The sequence below is a fragment of the Lissotriton vulgaris genome, chromosome 1_1, assembly GCF_964263255.1.
Source record: "Lissotriton vulgaris chromosome 1_1, aLisVul1.2, whole genome shotgun sequence".
Lineage (NCBI taxonomy): Eukaryota > Metazoa > Chordata > Amphibia > Caudata > Salamandridae > Lissotriton > Lissotriton vulgaris.
The window spans coordinates 1,930,465,822-1,930,492,515 of NC_141685.1; the positions used below are offsets into that span (position 1 = coordinate 1,930,465,822).

The following is a 26,694-nucleotide window of genomic DNA, read 5'->3' on the forward strand; positions in this document are numbered from 1 at the left end:
TGTCTGCGCGTGTGCACACAATTCTGTGCATTTTAAAAATATCTATCTTAAATGCCATTAACGTCTATTAATTTTTGCAAGTTGATATTCATTTTTCTTCTGGCCAAGAGATAGCTTTAGTTTTTCACCAGACTCGTGTAATCAAAATCCGTACATAGATTTCGCACAAAGAGGGACTTTGGGTCAGCCATTGGTCTCTGCATATTGCATCCACTCAACACTACTTACAGTAAGGGGCAGTGGGTCAGCCTTCTTCAATTATTGGTTATCTTACCTAAAACAACAAGTGGGCTTATGCGCCAGTAGTTTACAATCCTAATGGTTTTTATTCCATTCTTTATTCAAAGCTAATAATACATTTTTATTGGGATGGGTGAGGAATAAGAAAGACTAAGGGGATTTGCAAGAGAAAATCGAGTGCTGAAAATGTTATCCAAATAAAACAGTACACTAAACTCTGAAATATTTATTCTTAGTTGCATAATGGGGGAAAAGCACAAAATGCTGAGACCCCCCCCCCCCCGCAGAATGTTATGAGCTTCCCATATTTAAAACATATTCCTTGGCTTTGGGCATAATTGGGCTCACTGAGAGGTTGTGGAGCCTCTTGTGATGCTGAGAATGTAGGGGCCTGCATTATGCCCCTGTAATCCACTATCAAGTGCAATCTTCAGAATTCGGACGTCAGTAACACATGTACCAGTACAGAGACAATTTAGTAATGCCATGTGATTCATGATGGGGCCATATTTCTGTTGGTCTGTGGCCCATGCTCACTTAGCAAGTGGATTCAAGCTAGCCTGGCTGATGACGGCTGATTAGCCAGAAACCGGTCCCAGGATGCTTGTTTCCAGTCCAGGAAAGACATGGCTTGGCAGTTCGGGCTGGACTGTTCCTATGAGGCAAAGGGTCAGATAGATTTGCATATGGCCATGTCTGAACTGGGGTGGTGGAGTGAGCTAAAGAATGATGATGGATTAAACTCAGATCAGTTGACTGGGGGTGAGTGTTTGATTTGCTCAAGTGCTCTGTCCATCATCCCCTTTGGTATCTCCAGCAAATTGCATTGCATGCATTGGTGTTGCAAATGGATATTCTCCTTAGGGCGCTTTAGATTTGCAAGGTTTTCACTGATAGAATATCAATAGTAAAAATAGTTATAGTAAAAATATCGAAGTAAAATTATAGATAGTAAAAATATTGACTCTATACTTAAACAGGTAAGTACAAAAATATTGAATCAAAAAAATTGAAGTTTAAAATATAGATGTAAACAATATCCATTGAAAAATGTAAATAAGATGGACGTTTTTGGGTGGGAGGCAAGATGGCAGCTGTGTGAAGGTTGTGAGCGCCGCTCGTTCCATGCTCCCAGTATGGCGTAAAGTCCTCCACTGAACCCTCCACAATAAACCCCCATTTCTCTTTGATGGATAGCAGTTACTGGGTCCTCACGGTAGTGGTGCGTAGTCGTTACTTTCAAGGGATACGGGGGAGAAGAAAAATTACACCCACGGCCCATCGCGTCACTTACCGGCGAACTGGGCAAAGCAGCTTCAGGCTTGCTTACGGCAGCAGCGGTGGTACTGGTCCAGGCAGGATTGGCTGGGGAGAGGAGCACAGTGCCAACCCAGGCAGCCTGGGCGGGACAAGCTGGAGAAATCCGCAGCTGTCAGTACTGCAGCTGAGACGGTAGCGGAGCAGGCAGCTGCAAGGAAAACCTTGCATGGAGGGAAGCCCGGGCACGCCACTCCCGCCGTCGGACTCCATGTAGCGGAAACTGCCAGAAGCAAGACACAGGAGCAAGTCGGCGATGTTTGCAGGGCTGGGGAAACCAGCTACTAAGCTGAGGAATGCTGAAAAGGCGACACCCCCGGGATCGGGGGGGAAACAGCAACCTGGAACTGTTGTAATTTCTGGAACAAATACGAGTGTGGATACTGTGACTATGGACAAAGATGATAAGGATAGTCCCACTAAGGAGGAGGATTGGACTGGTCTTGCTCCAGAGCAGGTAGAGTGGGGAGATTCTGAAACTCCAGCAAATTTAGGGGGGAGTGATGCTATCGCTGTTCCGGATGTAAATATAGATAAGTCTGCAGCTTCGGTAGGGGCAGTACCTGTAGCAGATAATACAGCAGATAAATCAACTATACCCTCCCACCCACCACCAATTGCTATAGCTGCTACAGCTGAAGAAGGCTTACGGACACCAGCATACAGAGAAACATTCTTATCCCTTAACGAGGACTCAGAATTGTCTAATACGAGTGATATTTCTGAGCTGGAGAACTCCGAATCTGATAGCCCTCTCTCTAACCCCAGCACCCAAAAACAACTCCCCTGCCTAACTAAACGAAGAAAAAAGTCTAAAATTAGCGGTACACATGAGGGGTCTGAGAAATCAGGATCTGATCATAGCCAGCTTCTGTGGGACTATTCAACTACGGAGTTAGTGGGTGAAAAAGGCTGTTCAAACAAGCTTGACTGTGAGACTGGGAACACTAAAACCATCGGAAAGCCTGATTATGCCAGTGAGACTCCCCCATCAATGGCTCTGATCTACGCCACCCTCAAACAAATACAAGGGAAGGCTAGAGTAGAACATAAGCGCGCTCACCTTGCAACTAATAAACTCCAGGGTGCAATCCGTAAAATAATAAATCTTGCATAGAGATCACGGAGAGAACATCTGCTCTAGAGGAACGGGTAGTGGCTTTAGAAACAAGTGCTGAGAAGTCAACTCGCCATACCCTCTCAAATGAAGCACAAATGACCGATGTCATGTGGAAGCTGAAGGATTTCGAGAATCGTCAGCGTCGCAATAACTTAAGACTTCTTGGTATCCCGGAATTTGCTGAGGGGAATAATATCAGAGGCTTTGTCTTGCGTCTGATGAGAGAGGGCTTCCCGGAACTCGGGTAGTGGGATTGGGAGAAGGAAATTCAGTGGGTCCACCGCTTCCCTCTAATGCTTAAAGAGAAACATGATCCCAGCAACACCAACGTCATACCCAGAGCTATTTTAATCTTCTTCGGCAATTTCTTACTGCGCTAGGCTGTATCTGACAAAGCGAGGCCTGAATCTCAACGTTCGGCAGAAGGATTTTCCTTTTTCGTCAGGCCAGACTTCTGTCACAGTACTGTAGAGAGAAGATGGAAACTCCACCAGTTAATTTCTCCTTTTCAGAAGATCGGAGCAGAGGCATTCCTTCTCAGTCCCGCACAGCTTAAAATCATTTACAAAAGCACCACACGAATGTTAATTTCAGAAATTCAAGCTAAAGATTACTTGAACGATATTTCCAGGGCTACAGTCCCAGCGGGACCTGAGGGGTAGAGGAGTAAGGGATGATTTTCTTAGTAGATAATAATTTCCTCTCACTTCTCTTTGTTTTCCTTTTTTTGAAATGTGTTTATCTCTGTGATTGAACAGGATCCAATAACGGGGTCTATGGGATCCAGCACTGGTGAGGGGATTTATTGAGGGTGTGGGGGGTGCTTTTGTCTTTTCTTTGCTGTCTTTATTTAGATAGGACCAACTGGACGGGTGGCGGGGGGAGCTGCACCTTCATGCAGGTGGCATCACGAGGGTCACTGGACCTCTTTTTGCCTTGGGATAGTTGGGTTGGGACACACATGGGGGGGAGGGGTGTACTTACTTAATTTTTGGGTGGTATGCAAGATGTCAGAATTGTTAATTTTTGTATTGATGATAATAGAAGATTGAAAGGAAGGCAGAATGGATAAATTATTTTTATTGACATTTTGTTTTCCTTTCAATAATGGGGTTGAATAAGTTAAGGACAGCATCCATTAATATCTGCGGTCTAACTAATCCCGCGAAAAAACGTAGGATCAATATTGAAATGCAGTATTTGGAGGCTGATATAATTTGTCGCCAAGAGACCCATATCGAGGCTGGCAGGGCTAAGGTTAGCGAGTTCTAAAGGATATCATTTAGTCTCCTCTCGCTTCTCTTTGTTTTTTCCTTTTTTTGAAATGTGCTTATCTCTGTGATTGAACAGGATCTCGCACTAAAGAGGTGGCTTTTATGGCAAAGAAGAATCTTGGCTTAAGGTTCTTACTCTCCAAATCTGACCAGTACGGTAGATGGGTTATTACTCAATGTGGTATGGGGGGGGCAAGATTTTACTTTATGCTCTATATATGGATCTGTGTTAGACGATCCAACTTTATTTGAATGGTTGAATGTCGAATTGGTAGGTTGGCCCCTCCCCGTCATCATCTGTGGAGATGTCAATATAAACTTAAGTAATCACACTGGAGTAATAGATGGCAGTGTTTATACAGGACTTAAACCCAAGGTATTTAAAGCAGTCTCAAACCTGTGTAAAACCCACGGTCTCACTGATGCCTGGTCCAAATTGGATATTCATGTGGTGGGATACACTTTCTATTTTGCCCCACATCGGACTCATGCTAGACTCGATTATTTCTTTATATCTTAACAACGATTAATCAATGCTAGCATTCAGAAATACCCATGGGTAATGTCTGATCATAACCCGTTAGTTCTGGAGATTTTGGTACAGATTAAAAGATATTCTATCCCTCGCTTGACATTTAATAGAGCATTAATATATGACAACGAATACCGGCATCATATGAACAAGTGGGTTCCACAATTCTTAGAAGAAAACCTAGGAAGTGCATCGGTTGAGATTATATGGGATACACTGAAAGCCGGGATCAGAGGGGAAACAACTAGGTTTGGGTGGGCTGCACAATCTAAAGAGAAACAACTTCTACAAGAGCAATACCAGAAATTAAATATAGCGGAAACCCGACTGATTCAAGCTATCTCTAGCAATCAAGACATTGAACAGGATCAAAATTGAGTAGCTGTCTCTAAATCTGTTATTACAGAAGCTTCAGCAACTAAAGCGGCAGGGAAGTATACTGCTTAGAGCTCAAGGTTATATGAATGCGGTGTAAAAGTGGGCCAGGTATTGGCTATGCGTACTCAACAACGCACCACCCAGGGAAATATCGTAGCTATAAAAAGCCCAGGGAAAGGGTTGGTGGTCGGACCCAGAGAAATTCGGGCTACTTTTCATGGGTATTATCAGAAACTCTATCAAGAGGACATTGATCACTGTGATGAAGCAATTGATAAATATTTGGATAGCTTTGTAAGGGAGAAGCGTACTCAAGAGGAGCAAACAGCTCTAGAATCTCCTATTTCACTAGAAGAAATTCAGGACGCCATTAGCTCACTGGGGGAAAGGCAGCTGGCCTGGATTCAATAAGACTTTTGCACCATCACTATTATAAATTATGAAACAAGTATTTTTGAATACCCAGAATGGGTTGGGGGTCCCGAAATCCTGGGAAGCTGCCAACATACTCATATTCCCTGAAAAAGGAAAGCCACCAGAAGAAATTGGGTCCTACCGGCCTATTACTTTGATAAACAGCTACATTTAAATATATGCAAAGATACTGCCAGCTCATTTGGCAGCTATAATCAAGCAATTAGTGTCACCTACTCAGCATGGGTTTGTGCCAGGAAGAAGTACGATAGAACATATTCAGCGCGTTATCACCTTATTAGACGCAGCCGGCATCACAGGAGACCCTATCGGACTTGTTCTGCTAGATGCGGAGAAGGCGTTTGATAGGGTCTCCTGGCCGTTTTTATGGGCAACGCTTAAGGATAGAGGAATAGGGGAAAAACATATCTCCGCATTAAAATCAATGTATCGTAGCCCCACAGCTCGTATATCTATTATGGGGGAGATGGCGGAACCTATCGTTATTTGTAGAGGGACCCGCCAGGGTTGCCCCGGCTCACCCTTACTGTTCGTGGTCTATATAGACCCTTTGATTAGGAAGATAGAAGCCAACCATTTGATTGAGGGTGTGCAGTGCATTGGGGGCTACACAAAAATATTGGCTTATGCCGATGACTTAGCCATAGTCACTTCTAATCCCAAGATAGCTGTAACAAAAATCGAAAAAGTAGCTGAGGTCTATGGGAAACTTGCCGGCTATAGATTAAATCAAAATAAAACACGGATTTTGAGTGGAAATGTTTCTCAGGTAAACGATACACGTGTGGTCCAAAAGGTGGTGTATTTGGGGATTGAAATTGAGTCAGATATATCAAAAATTATGGACAATAACTTAAACCCTTTAATCAGTAAATTTAAAACGGAATTTGCTCGCCTAGTGAATTTTAAACTCACTCTTGTGGGCAGATGTAATATTATTAAAATGATTTTTTTCCAAAGATATTATACTTTTTTAGGGCCATTCCTTTATCGATTAGTAACTCTTGGCTTAAATCAATGAACCAACTTTTTTCTAGATTCATTTTGGCTAATTGACGCCCCCGCAGAGCCTTAAGACTGTTAACGCTACCCAGGGAAAGGGGTGGCTGGGCAGTACCTAGCCTTCAATTATATCATTGGCTACGATGTTGCAGAATATGGAGATACTGCTTAATGAAAAGAATGAGTCTATAAGAGATAGGTCCTCTGTTACTATTTTTGAAATGATTTTGGGCACTGAAGATAAGTGCTGTCTGCAACGACATATCGACTTCAATTATTATATGCAGGTCAGATTTAAGACCTTAATCTGTGCATTTAAGGTCTGGACTGCGGTCCGGAAGAGGCTAGGACTGGGCCTTTTTAATGCATACACCCCTATATATAGGAATAATCTCTTGCCCTGTATCTTTAATGATGGATATATGAAGCAATGGTACGATAATGGAATTTGAACAATTGGAGATATTATAAGTGGGTGTGATATGCTTCTGTTTGATATCATCAGGGACAAATAAGGGCTGGATAATCGACAATTTTGAAAATATCTCCAAGTAAGAGATTTCTTAACTAAAAAACTTTGTGGAACCTCAAAGTACCGGTAATGGAGTTACTAATTAAAGACTATAGTTCGCTGGGGGGGCTTTACAAACTCTTGCCTGACTTAGTAACCGATGATCTAACTAAACATGTTGACCGGTGACAAAATGCATTAGAGATCAATACCGAGGATGCTGAGGACTCATTACTTATAGCGCAGACATCATTTATGGCAACAAATTTACAACTTTAATATTACAAAACGTGGTTTAACCTGTATATAACACCTTCTAAGATTGCTAAATGGGGCAGAGTAGCCAGGTCTATTTGCCCCCGCTGCCAACAACCAGCAGCAGATCTCGTTCACATGTTTGCGACATGTCCGACACTTGACACTTTGAAAAACAGCGTTAAAGGTTTTTTAACAAGTATTTTTGGCACAGAAATTGATCTTACATCTAAATTGATTGTATTTGGGATAGGAGATGCTCACCCTCATAACCCAAATTATGGGCCCCATTAGGATGTCGGGCGGATCGCCACCGCCATGGTGGCGGTGGCGATCCGCCCGACAGAAATGCCCGCCCGCCACCCTTTTCCCCCCCGCCACATTACAATGGCGGGGGGGACCGCTGCGGAGGGAAACACCGCCCGCCACTTTTCCGCCCCGGTCGCCTTGCGGCCGGGGCGGAAAAGGAATAATATGCTGGCGGTGTCTAATAGACACCGCCAGACATATTATGATGCGTGGTGTTCAGTGCCTTTCCGCGGCGGCGATGCCGCCACGGAAAGGCATGCGGTCTTCCCTCTGGGGGCCCCCTGTGGGCCCCCAGAGTGAAGTACAGGTGGGGGGTGCACGTGGGGGGTACCTGTGGTACCCCCCTTCATTGTCATTTGCAAAGCGGCAGGCATCGCGCGGTGCCTGCCGCTTTGCAAATGACAATGTACAATTCAATTTTCAGCATTGTGGCGGGCGGTGCAGAGAGCACCGCCCGCCACAATGCTGAAAATACAGGATGTGCCCGACACTGTGGCGGGCACATCCTAATGGCACCCCCGGGACCCCCGCCCTTATGGCGGGCGGTCCCGATTTACGATGGGATGACGGGCGGGCAAAGTCCGCCCGTCATCCTAATGGGCCCCTATATCTTTATATTTGTTGCCTGTACAGTTTTTAGGCTGTGTATAGCCACGCATTGGCTTGACCCTATCCCTCCGTCGGGACAACAACGGTTGGGAAGGCTCTTGTCAATTTTCAGATTTGAAAAAGCTATATATGCCAGAGCAAACCGTAAAGTGAGAACGAAAGGACTGGCCATCTGGGCCCCCTTGTTGAATTGGTCTTTTTTGAATGATTGAAGATAAAATATTAGTTTGATTATTATTCTGCTATGCAAATTTTGCTTTGTTTTAATTTTCACCCTTTTGCTTTCTCTTCTTTTCTTGTCTTTTATTACTTAAATCAATGTTAAATTCTGACATTTGTACCACTTGTGTTCTCTCATGTGGGTGGGGGGAGGGGGTACCTAGAGTTAATATGGATTTCTGTTTCTGTCTAACCGATCTGGATTTTACTGAAGAAAATTAATAAATAATTTATTTAAAAAAAGAAAAATTAAAATAAAATAAAATAATAAATATTAAAAATATAAAAAATGTATATTATCTTTAAAAAAATAAATTGCTTTTAATAAACATTTTAACAAAATATAAAAAATAAACTTAATTTAAAAAATATAAACACACAAACATAATAATTTATACATATATTTACTTTAAAATAATGTATTAACTATTATCTTTATACATTTTTAAACTTTTAGTTTATATGCAAATAAAATATATACATATAACAAGAATAATAAAAAAAAACATTCTAAGGTTAATTAAAAAATTAAACGATTAAAACAAAAATAAAACGTACATTTTGCAAACAGTAAATACATCATTAGGGAAAATGTTGGATGGCGGAGGGGTAAAAATTACTATTCCCACTCTTTTTTTTAAATTGTTGAAATGTTATTAGTAATTTTTGTTTGCCTGCTATCCAGCACTTTCCCTACTGTTGCACTCACTGGAGTGGGAATAGTAATGTTTACCCCTCAGCTATCCAATACTTTCTCTACTGTTGCACTCAAGTAGAGAAAGTATTGGATAGCGGAGGGGTAAAAATTACTATTCCCACTCCAGTGAGTGAAACAGTAGGGAAAGGATTGGATAGCAGAAAAATAAAAAATACTAATAACATTTCAACAATTAAAAAAATATATTTAATCTTAAAAATAACAATATTTAAAAAAATATACCATTAGGCATATTAAACATATAAAAATAACACATATTTTAATGTTAATTACATCAAATAAAAAGCTACAAATATCATATTTAAAAAACATAGATTTATAAACAATTTTTATTTAAAAAAACAAATATTCACAAACAAACAAATTATTTAACTCATAAAGGTATTTATTGTATTTCCTACCCCATAAAACCACACTAATAAAAAAAGACATCAACATTTTAATTAGAATGTATTTCCATAATTAATATTACATTTAAAATATATTAGTATATAAAAGATAATAAACATTCATTGATTATACATTCTTTAACACTTTAATATCCACAAATCACACCTAAAATAATTAATCATTCATAATTCATCAATAAAAAATGAATTACACGATTACCATAATTAATTACTAATTAATTAATTGTAATTAATTAACAGTTAATTATTATACAATTCTTAATACATTAATTTACACATTTGACACTATACTTACTTGTGATGTTCACAAATATACAAATACGAATAAATGAAAATGATCAATACATTTTATAAAACTAAATTACTTCTCACCCTATTCCCCTATAAACCCACAACCCGCTAAAAAACTAATAATGCAAAAATCTATTAATAACTGCTATGAATAATTTATCAAATTTATATAATTAAATTACTTCCCACCTACTCTCCTATAAACCCAACTACCCGCTACGGAACTAAATACGCAAAATTCAATTACATTGTTTCTATTAACTACTAAAATTTTAACACATATAATAAAAATACAATCAATTCTTTTACAAAAAACAAACATCACACACATATAAAATATATACAAAAATACATACCATTAATAAAAATCGATATTTTTAACATCTATGGCCCCCATTAGGATGGCGGGCAGACTTAGCCCGCCCGCCATCCTCGCGGAAAACAGGACCGCCCGCGTGTTCACACCAGCACCCGCCGCAATGTTATGAATGCATTGAATGCATTTGCATACACAATGCGGCAGGCACCGCGCTGTGCCTGCCGCATTGTGTATGCAAAAGCAGGGGGGTACCACAGGTACCCCCATGTGCATCCCCCACCTCGCCTTCACCATGGGGGCCCTCAGGAGGCCCCCAAAGTAAAGAACGCATGCCTTTCCGTGGCAGCAATGCCGCCACGGAAAGGCATCTGATTTAGCCCATCATAATATGGCTGGCGGTGTCTGATAGACACCGCCACCATATGAACCCTTTTCCGCCCCGCTCGCAAAGCGACCGGGCTGAAAAGTGGCAGATGGTGTTTCTGTCCGCCGCGGTCCCCCCCGCCATAGTAATATGGCGGGGGAAATGGCTGGCGGGCGGACAAGGATGTCGGGCGGATCGCCAACGCCTGCATGCCGGTGGCGATCCGCCTGACATCCTAATGGGCCCCCAAATTTTTACAAACAATATTTAACACTTCAATATTTTTAAATCGATATTACTTACCTAAAATCGGAATTCTTCACCACAATATTTTTTTTGTCAATATATCTGACCCACGATATTATTACCTTGATATTTGTGCAAATCAATATTTTTACATCGATATTTTATCTCTGCACTGATTTGCAAGTTGACCCATCTGAAAGCAAGATCTTGAAAAGGGAGTTTCTAATATTAAATAAAAGCTATAGTATTTTATGGGAGCCTTACCAATCTCAATCCTTTATGGATTCTCCAAAAAATCAAGGAACACAACAGAGATATTTCTACGGTTAAACAGAAATTGAAGGCCTTGCTTTTAGATCTATATCTCAGGTTTTTAAAAAAAAGTACAGGTTTTGTCGTCACACAAGGTGAGATATATTTTTCTAGGAATGTTTATGCTGTGGTTTAGGAAAAAGCAAGGGGTATCTCCTAGTTAATATCAAAATTACAGCTGAAGGCCTGAGATAGTAGTGCTAAACTTCATACTGCACAGACGTTATAAGCTTATCCCTCAGTTAGTAGATTTATTTAGCAGTCGCATGCCTCATGTCGCAGAAATGTAACTTGTGTTGCAGTTGTGAAATCATAATGGCCATGGATAGTCTGGATTCAGGGTACACACTGCTCCAGTTGTATGCAATGCCGATGCCACCCTTTTTTCCTAGAAATGGGTTCACAGCTCCTTTCTTCTTCTGGTCGCCCTTGACCACAATACAGCCCCACGTGAAGATAGATAAACAACACTGATTCTGAAAAATGTAGATGAGAAATTCCAATTCATACATGGTGAGAGAAGCTGACAGTGGACATTTATTTATTGACAGTATTCTTATAAAGTGTATGTTTACACAAATATCAACTTGTTTCTTAAATAGTCTGAAAAGTTATATAATAATTTCACTGATTTTGATCATGATAATTGTGAATATGAGGCCACTGGATATAGTCTACTCAGGGGCAGACTTAAATATTTAGGGGCCAATTCCGATGTCGGACGGACTCAGGTCCGTCCGACATTGGTCAGGAGCCGTAACCGACCGACCTGCTGTGGTCGGTTATGGCCCTGCTAGTATGATGCGACCGAACCATGTTCGGTCGCATTAGTATGGTTCACAATGCAATCATGCATTCTGACCGGAAAGCATGCTTGCAATGTGAAGGGTGCAGTTCATCCCTGACCGGGTGCAGGGATCAACGGAGGGGCAACATGGTTCAGAGCCCTTCCGACCCGAATTTGTATTGGCCCCTATGATGTTAAAAACAATCCTCTACTTTGGTGTAGAACCACATGCAGTATGGCCTTCATAACAGGTCCGACAGTATACTGCTCCCTGAATTACCTATATTGCAGTACTTTTTAATTCAATGCCTTATTACTGCATCATTTGAAGTCCTGCACCTCAGAATGAGAACTACCTTAGTACAACAGCATGTTTATGCCTGTTCTGAGCTGAAAACCTCAGTCTTTTGTGCTTTTCCCTGCAGAAATTCTACTAGGAATTACTTTACAACATTTTTTAAGGGAAAGATGTGACATTTGCACATTATTTGGAATCCTCATTGGAGTGCAGATTGTGTTTGTGCCTAGAGCATGATTAGTGGAAAACTCACACTATTCAAGTATGTAATATCTACACAGATGACATCCGATTAGACATTGACAGTCTCCAAAGTATTTAATATCTTTTCTTGACCTTCCAGTGAGCATATTTTGGAAAGTGGCTGTAAATTACAGCAGTGTGGTAGTGAATAATGTCTCTTTCCAGGACACTGCCTGATTGCATTTCTCTGCTTATCTTTGTTAAACATTTAGCCAATAACACCGTGTAATCCCTCTATTACGACTGCTCTATATGCCCATTGTAAATGGAGGGCAAACCACATTTGTTTTTGTATCGTACATTGATTTTCTCTCAAGCATCATATTAATCCAACATTAACTTTTGATGTCAACGTATAGTATATCACGTTTTGCAAATAAATGGTAATTGTAACGGATTTTGTTCTAATTTCCCTTCCTACCTGGATTTTCAGGACAGTGGAAACAATCAGGCACATGTACACATCATAAGCATAGTTTGCAAAAAGTGCAAATATTCACTTGTTTATAAGAACATGTTACCCCAACTATTTTAGGACTGATTACTTGGAAGGCTACACAGTTCTAATAGTATCAGGAACATATCTGTAACCCATGAACCCAGATAATGGTCGGGTGAAGCCCTCACACCCACCACTGTGAAGCTTGTGAACTCCAGGTAGTTTTAAACGTGGATCCAGACCTGCAACAAGCCACAGTTTGCCTGAGATTCACAGCCAGACCACAATGCAGACTGTCCTAAGCAATCAACCAGGAGCTGATAGAAAGTAATTGCACTGCTTAGGGCCCAATTCCGATGTCGTTCAGAAGGCCTCTGAATCGGATTTTGCTTTCGCAGACCTGATTCGTAGCCCTTGTTTATGACCGAGTCGTACACAGGTCCGAACGATCAAGTACGATGTGAAGATCGCATATGCGCCAACCGAATCTTTTCCGGGACCCGAACCTGTCCGTACAACTCGTTCGTAGCTGAATTGTGCCGCGCTATGGAGCCGGATTTCCACCAAGTGAGTACGGTGCCTGATTCAGACAGCCACTTCATCTCAGTCTCAGCGAGATGAATCGGCTGTCGGAAGCGTACTTTGGGGGGCCATAGCAGGTCCCCCCTTCCCCCGGGGCCCTTCTAATCTGTCACAAGGGTGTACCCATGGGTCCCCCCGATCCAGGAAAGCAAACTGCCCGCCACAGGGTGTATGCTTTTCCACACCCACCCCTTTACTTCTATGAGAGCCTGTGTACGCATCAGTACACCGGCTCCCTTAGAGTTCAATGGGAGTTCGAGCTAAGCAACTCTGTAAGCATACAGCAGCATTGTATTCGCTCGTTGGGACACCTGGAGCACATCTCGCTTGGAAAGCCCTCCAGATCCAAGTCATACGGAGGGCTTTCATACCGAGATCGGAATCGGGCCCTCTGTGTCATCTTTTCACTCAACAACACTCTACAACATTATTTGCAACACAGAAGGAGAAACCATAATATCAATATTTATTTTTGGAGCTGTTAAATTGGATTGTCTGTCTGTATTTCCCCACTGACACCACTGACAGTCGCTGGGGTTATCCATATAATACTCTTGGGTTACACCTCTGCTGCAGTTGGAATAACTTCCACGGACCCCTTGCTGTGTTCACTATTATATGAGGCCTGAAAGGAGCCCCCATAACATGTGAGTGGAAATGTGCACGTTCAGCATAAGCAATAGAGACATTATTCATTATATTTTTAGCCCAATAATTAATATTATATGAGATTACAAAATAAACATTATACACAGGACTAATCCATATTTTTCCTTCTTTTGTTTCCCCTTCACATAGGTTAGATTCAATCCCTGCCATACCTTCCGCTTCCTCTCTCATATACTACTCTTTCCTGAAACAATCAATCAATCATAGCATTTGTAAACCACACTACATACCTGTGAGGGTCTCAAGGCTCTGGGGGGTGGGGGATGCTGCTACTGCTCGAAGAGCCAGGTCTTGAGGAGTCTTCTGAAGGACAGCAGATCTTGGGTCTGCCGTAGGTGGATGGGGAGGGTGTTCCAAGTCTTGGCGGTGAGGTGGGACCGGAGGTCGCTCTTGGATGTGGGGGACTGTGGCGAGGGCGAGGTTGGCGAAGCGGAGCTGGCGGGTGGGGATGTAGAAGCTGAGTCGGCTGTTGAGGTATGCTGGTCCGGTGTTGTGGAGTGCCTTGTGAGCGTGGGTGAGGAGCTGTGGCGAGGGATGTCCAGGATGAGGCTAGCAGAGGCGTTCTGGATGCGTTGAAGCCGTCTCAAGAGTTTGGCCGAGGCTCCTGCGTAGAGGGTGTTTCCGTAGTCCAGCCTGCTGCTGACGAGGGCTTAGGTGACCGTTCTTCTTGTTTCGATGGGGATCCACTTGTAGATCTTGCGGAGCATGTGGAGGGTGTTAAAGCAGGAGGAAGAGACGGCGTTGACATGCTTGGTCATGGAGAGTGTGGAGTTGAGGATGCCCACTAGGTTGCGTGCGTGGTTGGTGGGTGTTGGAGCTGTTCCCAGTGCAGTTGGCCACCAGGAGTCGTTCCATGCCAAAGGGGAGTACCCGAGGATGAGGACCTCCATCTTGTCCGAGTTCAGCTTCAGTCAGCTGTTCCTCAGCCATTCGACGACGGCTTTCATTCCTTCGCAGAGGTTGGTTTTGGTGGTGTGGGGGTCCTTGGTGAGGGAGAGGATCAGCTGGGTGTCTTCGGCGTAGAAGATGATGTTGAGGTCGTGCAGTCGGGTGACGTGGGCGAGTGGTGCCATGTAGATGTTGAACAGCGCTGGGCTGATGGATGAGCCCTGGGGTATGCCACAGATAATCTTGGTGGCTTCGGAGCGAAAGGGGGGAGGCGGACTCTGTGTTCTGCCGGAGAGGAAGAAGGTGGTCCAGTCAAGGGCCTTCTCTTGGATCCCGGTGTTGTGGAGGTGTGTTCGTAGTGTGCGTTGGCAGACCGTGTTGAAGGCGGCAGACAGGTCCAGGAGGTTTCGCAGTTGTTTAGCAGGGTCCTGATGTCCGCTGTGGTGGCGATGAGGGCAATTTCGGTTCTGTGGTTGCTGCGGAAACCGGACTGGGATGGGTCCAGGGTGCTGTTCTCCTCAAGGTAGTGGGTCAGTTGTTTGTTGACATTCTTCTAGATGACCTTGAGGTCCTTGGGGTCCGCCTTGGGTTTCTTGAGTAAGGCATTGATCTCGGCGTTATTCCAGCTCTCCAGGAAGGTTGCTGTCTCAAAGGAGATGTTGATGGCTTTCCGGAAATGGGGTGCGATGGCGGTGCTGGCTTTGTTGAAGATGTGGTGTGGGCAAGGGTCTAACGGAGATTCGGAGTGGATGGTGGTCATGATCTTGATGGTGTCATCTTCGTTGATTTTAGTCCAGGAGAGCAGGCGGTTGGGGCGGATGGTGGTCGTGGGTTTCAGTGGTTGTCGGGCGGTCGTGTTGTTGAAGCTGTCATGGATGTTTGCGATCTTGCGATGAAAGGAGGTGGTCAGCGAGTCGCATAGGTCTTGCAAAGGTGGGATATCGTTGGTGTTGGAGCTGGGGTTGGAGAGTTCCTTCACGATGTTGAAGAGCTCTTTGCTGTTGTGTGCGTTATTGTCTAGCCAGGCTTCGAAGGGGGCCCTTTTGGCTGATCTGATGAGGTGATGGTGTCTGCGGTGGCGTTCTTCTGGGCTGCTTAGCTGTCCGGTGTTCGTTCATGGAGCAGTTCTTCTCCAGCTTTTAGCAGGTTTGCTTGGAGACCTGGAGGTCTTCAGTGAACCAGCTGGCTTTCTTGCTGGTGTGACTGTTGGAGGGTTTCTTGAGCGGGGCGAGGGTGTTGGCCCAGTCGTCGATCCACTGTCTGAGGCTGCGGGCGACTGTGCTGGCGTCAGTGGGCTCGGGGGTGGGCTCCGGGCGAGGGTGGTGATTAGCTGGTCTTCGGTGACTTTGCTCCAGCAGTGGTGGGGCATCTGTTGGGAGTGGTGGTGCGTGGTGGGGTTCCAGAAGGTGAAGTAGATGCAGCGATGGTTGGTCCAGTGGAGTTCGGTGGTGTGGTTGAAGGAGACATGGGGGATTGCCCTCTCAGGCCTTGCCTCCGTCTCCTTTTTCATGCCATACAAAATCTGATCCACTTTTTTCCTCCATACCTCTCACACATGCTCTTTCTCACAGTTTCAATCATAGAATATTTAGACCACCTTCCATCAGCAGTCCCTATACTTTAGCAATAGTGCCATCATCTATTAAAAACTATCCTGCCCTTTTTCCCAAACTTTTACTCCAATCCTCTTCAAATACTATCTAATATATTTTCTCTCCAAAGCTGTACATTGGCCTGTCACTCCTTAAACCATCTCCAAGTTTAGTCTCTGCTCAAACTAGACTAATCTAGTAAAATTCCAATACACTTGCTCAACCACCCAGCAAGACCTGGCCTTCATTTAGCCAATGTACTCTGCTCCTGTACTAGCCAGGGAAACCATTGGCGAGAGAATCGTAATAAATAGATAGCCACTCAGTAAGCGTCTCATTATGTAAAAGATATCCAAACTAACTTCCTCCCTGTCAACTTCTTCTCCAGCCTTAGATGCTTCTAATCTCACAGCATCTGCACCCATAGTGGGCAGAGCAATTGGCGCAGTAACTGTTAGAGCAAACCAATACCTTTCTCCATTTGCTCCATGACTGGCCTGACAGGACAGAACAATCACCTGAACAATGTCCACAACAGCCAGCTACACCTCACCAGACCATGCCAAAAACAGAGAAATGACAGTTGACTCTCCTCTGGTAATGCATGGTGTCAGTAAATTATACTACCACATATTTATCTTCTATACTTCTGCAGCCTCTTCTTTAACTGGAATCTATGAAATCATCCAATTCATGATGGAAATGCTCTACGTTCTGATCACTCCTAAAGCCACCCTTTATGCATCCCGATTAATGCAAAGGCTATAGGCAAATGGCAAACCCAGTTAAATGCCATACTATGTTATTCCAAATAGGATACATTTGGCTGGGAAAATCACATCACCCTGCCCTCTCAGTTTTGCTCTGACTCCCCGTCATTTGAAGAATATCTTTCAAAGCACTCTGCATCTCCCACATTGCAATGCAAATTCCTGACTCCCTCTCTCTACATTCATTTTCAGACTTGGTTGACTAAGGAGGAACCATAGATCCATAATGGCACTTCTTATGGCTGCTAATATTTCTCAGGACAAGCAAACTCTGAAACATCCTCCTGAAGAAAATAAGGCATCTTAGCAGTAACATTTAATACAAATGTGCAATAAAGGGCTAGCTGTCTCCTGAAAAATATTATCTACAAGATCCACAAGAACTACAAGTTGGTATGGGCATTTCACACTTTTTCACTCTATTCTGCATGCAAGATTGGGCTGCAAAATGTCTGCCACAACACGACTGGAGCACAGTTTCTATCCTTGCGCACAATACCCAGACATGTCTTCCATAAGCAATGCCTCAACTGACACCCTTGCAATAATACATAAGAAACTGAATATATATGTACTCATCCATCAGCAAAGCACCTTGGGCATCACAAGAACAGGAAAGCACAATAAAAATGCCAATAGCATATAATGAACTTCAAAAGTGCTGAAATGTGTTTTGGTTTATCCTGTCATTTTGAAGTGAAGCCTGCTTTAGGCCTTTAGGGAAATAGTGAGCAAACTGGAGTAATATGAAAAGGACACATTATTATATTAGTATTGCAAATACGTGTAGCTGATTAGTTTGGTTCCGAAATTAAATTCATCTTTGTGTTTCATGAGGTAGAACAATAATTGTTAATATTTATCATTCCTTTGTCTGGGTACCTCTTTTGGAGCCAACAGATTCTTTTAGAGGCTAAACAGACCCACCACTCCAGAAAGCCATGATCCACCAGTTTGTATTCTAATTCTTCTGGTTCACTGAAGAAGTCATTGTGTTGAGCACACTTCACACTGGCATTTTTCAAAAGGCAAAATGCCCCTCAGGTATATTAGAATCGGTCTCATATGGAGTAGAATTCTGATCCTGGGTTTCAGTTATAACATGATTATAGAGTTCATAATTGCAGCCTTGTAGGGATGGATATGTTGAGTACAGGGTCTGGTTTAAAGGCTAGGCCCTGCAAACGGAGACCCCTGGTCGCCGCCAAATTGTGGTCTATGCTCAGTAAATCTTGACACTCAACCCAGAGCTTGTGCAAGGTCAGTCCCACTCCAGTTGATTGCTAAATATGGCCAAGTATTAAGTCTAATGTATTCTTGTCACCTGTGATTATGTTGATGATGTCCAATTTGACGTAAACTGTGACATCATTTGGGTGGTAATGAGCAGCGTATTTGATTGTGTTATCGGTGTGTCATATTAAAAAACTGCTGTGTGTCAGTAGCTTTAGGTTGTGTAACGTAACCTTAATATCTATTCAACTGATTTTTTAATGGAAAGTTCATTGAGCTATGTGTGTGTCAAGCACTGTATTGCTATAATGTCTGTCATATCCCCGAGTTCCTTCATGATGGCTTTCCTATTTTTTGGTTGTTCTGGTAGACAGAATTGAACACTCCAGAATAGATTGTTTTGTCATATTCCTTTAAACCAGATAATTCAGAACATTTTCACAACCCAGGGCCGTCTTGTGAAAATTGCCTATCCAATTGAAAATAGATATATACATCAACTAAAATATAGAAATATATCTAACCATTCAGTCAGATCAGAACTTAAACAGAACAGTGACACATGAACTCTAGTTAACATAACTTACACACATGATTCATAATGTACACACCACTGACCAAGAGCTATATTCTGATATGGCGAAAGATGAATTTTCAAGCACATACGGAATTCAATGCTGTCTATATTTTTGGAGCTAAGATGGTCATGTATTTGTTAATTTTTTATTTCATTAGTGCGCTGAGAGTCTCTGACCAAAATGCATTTAAATGATTTAGGATTGTTTCTTTCTTGGTTTCTTTTGAGTATTTATGTCAAAACTGCTACCCTATTTTTGAAGGGAAGAGGATGTTATTCAAATGAAAACTATAAAATATAAAAAAAACATTCAAATTAAAATGTTGAAACCCACCACATACAAAATATAGTGCAGAGAAAAATAACTCAATGAAAAGGCGAAACATTAAACAATATTGTGAAAATACATTCTAAAAAATATGTTTAAAGGGACGTAGTAAAATGTTGGAACTGGAGACTATCAAATTTCAAAAGGCGAGTATATCCACAACCAAATGCCAATAGCAGATAAAGCCTTATTCAAAGGATTAGGTTGTGCTTTACGCTGTTTTTTTATGTCCTCAACTGGGACAGGAAGACAAGGAGACTTCCCCAGGGTGGAGGCTCCTCATGGGCGAGACTTACAGGTTTATCCACATGGAGGTTTTTTGCTGCTCTGAAGAAGGGTTCAGTGGGACCCCATGGAGTCCTACCCAGCTAAAGCATCCTTGGCCTGCTGGAGGATTTTGAAAACAATAAAATTAACAAAGTCCCAAGGCAAACCTTGGAGCGTGGGTGAGGTGACCTAGTTACCCCAGCTTTGAACCGATCTCTAAGGCTTCAAAATCCTGATTTGTCGCTCTCTGTGCACTTGATTCCAAAACTTGAGGCTTCAGTGGGAGCCCAGTGATGATGTGCCCAAAGTCAAACAACCCTCACTAGCTTCAACATCATCCCTTGCCACACTGAAGGATGTCTCTACCAGAAAAAGACCAAGACCCAAGGTAAAACGTTGACAAGTTGGACCAGCTAAACTTGCCTAACTTGCTCCTTTACTGTGGGCAAACGTTGACTTTCAATCGGAGCTTTGGAGTTTCTTGGCGCTTTTGCCTTAAACCTGTAAAACGTCATATGGTCACCTTTTTTGATTTCGGTATTTTGTATGTCTTTTTTTCTTTTTGAATTCATTTTGAAACTTAGCACACATTTTTATGTGGAATTGCCTGCTATTTGTGTAATTGGTACAAGGGGTTGGGCAAAGATTATCTTACAAATGTGTTTTCATCTACCCAGAGTGTATTTATTACAATGGGAGGGGCGTACACCTCCCAAATTAATGATACAGTTTCTGATTATAGAAGCAGGATCTTCAAGTTTTCATTTTGCTTGAATTTTTGTCACTGTTTTAAAAAAAAGATCAATATTAGTGGAAATTGAGCTTTGTTAATATAAATATAGCAAAGACCAGTTGGTCACCCATTGGCAGCACATTATTTCAGGGCATAAGTCTTTATGCTCACTTTTTGCAGTAATATTAACAAGTTAGACACAAGGGGTTTTCTTTTGTGTAGTCATTAGAAATGTGCCAGGACAATATTTTGGGTAATCGAAGAATGTTAAGCTCAAAGGCATTTGGACCCTCTGTCCATCTGTGATTAATACTTAACTACATTTTCATGTAACAAATCCCAACATTTTGTTCAAGGCACAAACAATTACAGTCGCTGAAATTCTCTGTGGTGTGAAAAATTCATAAGCTCAATAGATTACTGTTTCAGGCTGGATCACTCAGTTAAACTAGTGCCTGTGAAAGACCATACTCTAAGCAAATGTGTTCTGCATTTGCACAAGCTTATGGAGTGTCTACAAAATATGCAAATCGTTCTACATGTTTGTTGTATAGGATTCATGGTTGTACTATAGTTTATTAATTGATTATTCAAATTAGATTGTCTATGATGTTCTATGTGGTAATTAGAATATTCAGCTTTGGAATTTAGGTTGGGAAAAAAAGTCTGACTTAACTGAAAAGTGGAGTGAAAGGGTGTTGCTGCTCCTTTGTTACCTCTCATGAGCCTTTTAACCTGTAAATAAAAAGTAGAAACCTTTCCTACAGTTACCGGCATTTGTTTCTCTTCTATACAATGTTGTCTATCCTGGACTACCCACCCGGCCCTCAATGTTTATTTGCACACCCCAGAACATGTTTACAGTTTACTGGGTATCTGTTTGCTCCTCTATGGCACTTATGTGTAGAAAAGGAGTTGTATGGCCACCAGTAATGTTTTCATTTAATGTGTCATGACTGATTTCTAGGCAAAGGCAATACTAGGTGACAGCCCTAGGAGAGGTACATTTGGCCCCTTCACTACGAACGAAATGCAAAATATCACTTTGACTATGGCGAGTAAATGCTTGCACTTGCCTTAGTTAATTCTATATATTTTTCTTGACTGGCACTGACTTTTGAGCATCGTACTATTTGTTGTCATTACAGTAAAGTATTCCTTCATACATACGACAGAAAAATTGATTAAACCCTGAGACAGAGGTAGACTTTCAATTACTGTTGCATGGCTTTCAATTTAAAAAAAATGCTATGGGTTTTGCGTGTGTGTCAACATCAGTGTCACGTTGAAGGTTTATGAAGGTACAAATAAGAAGGCAAAACATTGTTTATAAAAATGTAAGCATATACTAGAAGGCAAATATTCTTACACAATCAAATATTAATGGACCACCCACTAGATGTTCTATATTGAATTGTCCCCTTTCCTTGGAGTTCACCGTTAGAAGAAAACAGTTAATTTCTCTATTATTTCAACTTTATTTAAATACAGCATTATGTCAAATTGTCATTTCCCGCATAGTGACACACATGACTGTAGTTCTTACAACATGGTAATCTTGCTCTGCAGTGCTGCCATGCTCGGTGAAATAATTGTTTGGCCATGGTATTGTTTGGCATGTCATGCAAATGATTTTGAAATACCTTGCGGGGGCAACAAAGCATATTTCTCAATAGAAGGTGATATTTTATGACATACCACCAGAAAATGTATATTCAATTACACACACCTTGATGTGCTAATATAATCTAGTGCAATGTATTCGCTCTAAAATAAGGTAAACAACTCATGTTAAATGTAATTATTTTTTTCTGTCATAGTTTAAAGCCGAAAACAAATCAATAGTGGAGAATAATGATTCGGATTTGAGAATGAATTATATTGGCGGGGGAAATCTAACGAATATAACCACAGCTCATACTGGGTTCTGGAGGAAAAAAAACATCACGTCTCTGTGGCCTAATAAATATTATATGAACCCACACGAACTTCCATGCTAATGAAGTCATATTTAGTCCGGGAGCAGGTGCGCCCATCGCTGCGGACTTGTCTCCGCTCTGCAGCTTGCTCCCGGTGTCTGAAATGCTGGGACTGTTTTCAAACCTTCCTCTCCTTCCTTTTCTTCTTGCCAGTGTCTCCTGGGACGGAAATGAAGTCGACCGAGAGTCACCCTGAAGCCCGGGCGGCTCTGCCGGCAACCACCGCTGCGTCCGCCCTGCTGAACAATGCCACCGAGGCAGCGGGTCCCGAGGGGGGCAAGGGGGACTTCTCACAGATGAAGGAGAAGTTTATGAACCAGCTCAACAAAATCCCACGTAAGTAACACATCTAGATTTGCATTTAAAGGTGTATGCTCTTGTTGTGACATATAGAATGGGTAACTCTGTACAATGCAAAGTGACTGCATTGAAGGCATCTCCGTTTCATTGACAGATGGAAATAGTAGCGGCTGATACACTTTAGAAGTGGTAGGCCATAAACCCCAACCTGAATTGCACGGTGCACGTGAGGTGATACCACATTTAGGAGTTACAGCTGAAATGTTAGTTCTTGTAGCTGACATTTTAGCCTGTTTATTGCAACTAAAATGTTAACTCCCCAGCAATAGTCAATCCTCAGCCCAGAGCACTAGAAGGCCCAGAATAACAATGTCTGCAGTGCAGGTATGCTAGTAGGCTCACTCAGTATAAATGAATGATACACACTGACTTAAAAGGTCTGAATCAGCATGGTCTAACTGGACAGCGGCGGCCGCTACATATTGGGGGTGGTTGGGAGCAGCAGGGTAAATTGTTTATTTTTATTTTTTTAAAACACCTTTAGGCCAAAACACCTTTCAGTCCTCTTCGGCTTCTTGGTCGACAGCAGGAAGCCAGAACCAGGAAGCACACAGGCTCCCAGACTCCCCTAGCCGATTGCAACGCTGCCTTGCTGTACATTGTCATTGGTCTGAGCGCCGTGGTTCATCGCTCTAAGAGGGACTGGGAGGTCGTGCATGTTCTCCACCCAGGCTGTGCGATACAGCCAGTGGGGAACTTCCAGGGTGCGAATGACGGTTTGGTCATGCGCACTTAGAGTGAGGCCAGCCCGGTTCCGCCCCTCACCTAAACAGGAACGGAAAACTCAAATAATAATAACATTGATTATTATCATTTTAGTTTTCCTTTTTCAACTGCTTACAGAGCAGTGGGGCAACGCTCCTGTGCCTTCGTGGTGGAGCCGCCCCTGTATGTGGACTTACCAAAGTAGAAGGGCCTGCTTGCTATATGTTACGGTTGGAATTCCTTGCATAGTTCTTTCCTTCTGCATGTGGATTGCATATCTTCGTATATTTTGCAGTAATAGTATACACCTGGCATACATTAGAAATGGGACGATGATGACCAACTCACGACAAAAGACCCCTAAACCTTCAGAAAATGCAGATAGTATTTGATTAGTACCGTGGTTATTTTCTTGGAAAGGGCAATAGACTGAAAGACGACTTGAGGGGGGGGGGATAGGATCACAAAGAACGCTTATTAAGATCTGCACAACACATTGGTCAGCTGAAGCCAAAAAAGAAATGGTCACATTCAGTGTACGGTGGTTATTGTGAGCTGAGGTTATTACAGTACAGATTGCACAGTTTTCAACTGAACAGAATGTGATGCAAATAAACATACGTGGCACAAAAGCCTGAAAAAAAAACGTGTGCTGCATTGTTTAACGTTTGTAAAGACAAGTATGTGATAAAAAGTACCAGAATAGTCTTATTTCATTCTGCGGTTAGACTTGTAGGGGGAAGGAAGAGGCGCAATAACTCAGGTACAAAATCATGCAAAATATTTCACAATCAGAGACATTAATACCGTGAATCCAAAGATAAGTGAAGTTTATTTCACAATTAATTCCAATCAGTAACAATATTTTAATCGTGCATGTCCTCTGTTTCTGTCTGTGAAGAGTTATGGGGCAGGGCCTCGCTGTGTCCATGGACGTATGTAAATAAAGTGTTCAGCATTTCAAAGCTGTAGTTATTGTAGACGGGACCAAAAGAGAAAGAAATCAGAACATTTGGAGACAGAGAAGTGTGCAAACAGAAAGGGGGACCAGAGGGACTCATGTATGCAAGAGTGGGAATAGCACAATTAAACTACGATCTATAACATCAAACAATAGCAGCATCATGATATTAATTCGGCTGAAATCGATAATTGCGATCAACAGCTACAAAATCAATTTGCAACTCAATTCAAACTTTGAAATGTAAAGGGTTTTATTTTCAAAGCTGGCTGCACAAACTCAGTTCAGAGCTCACAGGGCAGTCCAGCAGCTTCTGATGGCTCACGTCAGTCCACATACACCTCTGAATCCATACAGCTACAAAGTTGTTAAAGCTCACCTAAATGCATAAACAGCCTGTTAGACCTGGCCCTTTTTGCAGGTTTATCCCCAAACATTTTTCCTTTTGCCTCCTATTTTTCTGACACTGCTCTACACAGTTCCACAAGGGAACAAGGGTTCAAGGGAAAATATTTACCGAACAACTACAGATTCAATCCCCAAATCCATACTAGTTCAAACTCAACAGGAATCTGGTGGTCTTAAAATGACAATGAGAAATGCAATTACCTATCATTCAGCACCCAAACGGTGTGTGATACAAACCACCTTCTCATTAGAGTAATCTTCCTACAACATAGGAAAGGAGTTATAGGATTTCCATCAACTGCCCTTGTGGCCAGTGTCATCATCTGGAACTCCTGCTTTCCTACCACAACACCTCATAGTTACAGAAGGTGCCTCTGTGGATTGGATGACCTACTAGTCATTGGCAATTCCTCAAGAAAGGAAAGCCCTTGAAAAGACAGTAACCGACTTGGTCGCCAGTATAGACAATATACGCCTACGTTCCTATGTAAGAGCAGTCAATGAGAAGGGTTGGTGCAGTGCGAATAAAGTGAAGGTTTTAAAAACGATATGGAAGCAAACTTTTATTCCAGTATTGCTTTTAAACCTTTTAAAAAATGGTGCAGGAGCAGCTTGTACCAAATACACCGCTGTTCTAATCGGTCTACTAGTTTAAGCAAAAAATGGACCTCTTGCCCTGGCTTTCTTCAGGACCCTATCTTCGTTGAGCTACTGCAATCATGAATAAACATATTTATACAGAATGCAATTTATCAAATTAATACCTCCATACAGGCAGGGTGATCTTCACTCCATTAAGAGATGATGACACAAAAAATACATTAAACAGTAAAATCTGTAATTACATTTCCTTTACTTCATATTATATTATAAAAAAATGCTGGGACAGATACACTCACCTGTCCTGTGCGAGGTATTGGCCTCATCTCACCTGGTAACCACTCAGGTTTCAGAGAACCCGCCCTGTAAGAAAATCAATTTACTTCAGTCAGAGTCCCCCCAATCGTATTGCTGGGATGGTTATATTCATATTCCCTGTCCCTTCAATTCATTTTGAAAAATGTCCTTTTCCAAGAAACACCTCTATACCTCTATACCCTGGGTAAGCGGACTCAATGATAGAGCTCAGATGTGCACATAACGCTATTTCAGTACCTTTTGCTGACAATCCGTAATCCACTCCAGGTCATAAAGGCCATGTTTCTCTGACTAGTGATATGGTTTTAGACATCCTGAACGGGTATGCCGTCAATAGAAATCATTCAAACACTGCATAACCTGCTTCATGAGTCATGCAAACCTCGTCCAGCTGCCACATAAGGGATACTACATTGGCTATTCAAGCAAACCAGTTTCAAAACGGCTCCACATGAGCCCTTAATGCCTTATCATCGCGACCTCAAGGTATGGCTCCAAGCCCCAAAACGGAGCTAGCTCTAAAAACACTTTCAAAAATTGCGAGCTGTGTCATGTGATATACGACCTCTTTACTCGCCACATGTCCAATATCCCCACCAAGTCTAATCTTGCCACACAATTAGTTATTCAGCATGTGTAACAACGAGTATGCCGGACACGAAAGGCAGATTTAATTGCAAGAGATAACATACTGAACATCAAAATCGCCTCTGTAATAGCAATAACCAAGCGCAGTTGGACCGTACACTTGTAAGAGATACCATCCTAAGCATCAAAGATATATGTATACATTTATATACACCATGCTGCTCTAGCAATGATAGCCAAGAGGTCTATTATACTGTGCCCTTACCTCTAAAGGCGGTGCCTCAGACTTATCCTGCGTCAGTGGGAGGTCCCGAGGCACGTACACCTCTGAATCCCTACAGCTACAAAGTTGTTACAGCTCACCTAAATGCATATACAGCCTGTTAGACCTGGCCCTTTTTGCAGGTTTATCCCCAAACATTTTGCCTTTTGCCTCCTATTTTTCTGACCCATTGGCTGTGGGATTCTGGGCACTTTACCACTGCTAACCATTGCTAAACTGCATATG

General features: G+C 42.2%; 1 protein-coding gene across 4 annotated transcripts in view; it reads left to right on the top strand.

The window, feature by feature from the left end:
* The window catches only part of SYT1 (synaptotagmin 1), a 1,122,517-nt gene that overhangs the window by 234,429 nt on the left and 861,394 nt on the right, over window positions 1-26,694 (top strand). For all 4 annotated transcript variants that reach the window (XM_086919582.1, XM_086919584.1, XM_086919586.1 and 1 more), the window contains one exon: window positions 22,400-22,582. In XM_086919582.1, the coding sequence (XP_086775708.1) occupies window positions 22,417-22,582 (166 nt within the window). In that variant the 5' untranslated portion in view covers window positions 22,400-22,416. The remainder of the gene's footprint in view (window positions 1-22,399; window positions 22,583-26,694) is intronic.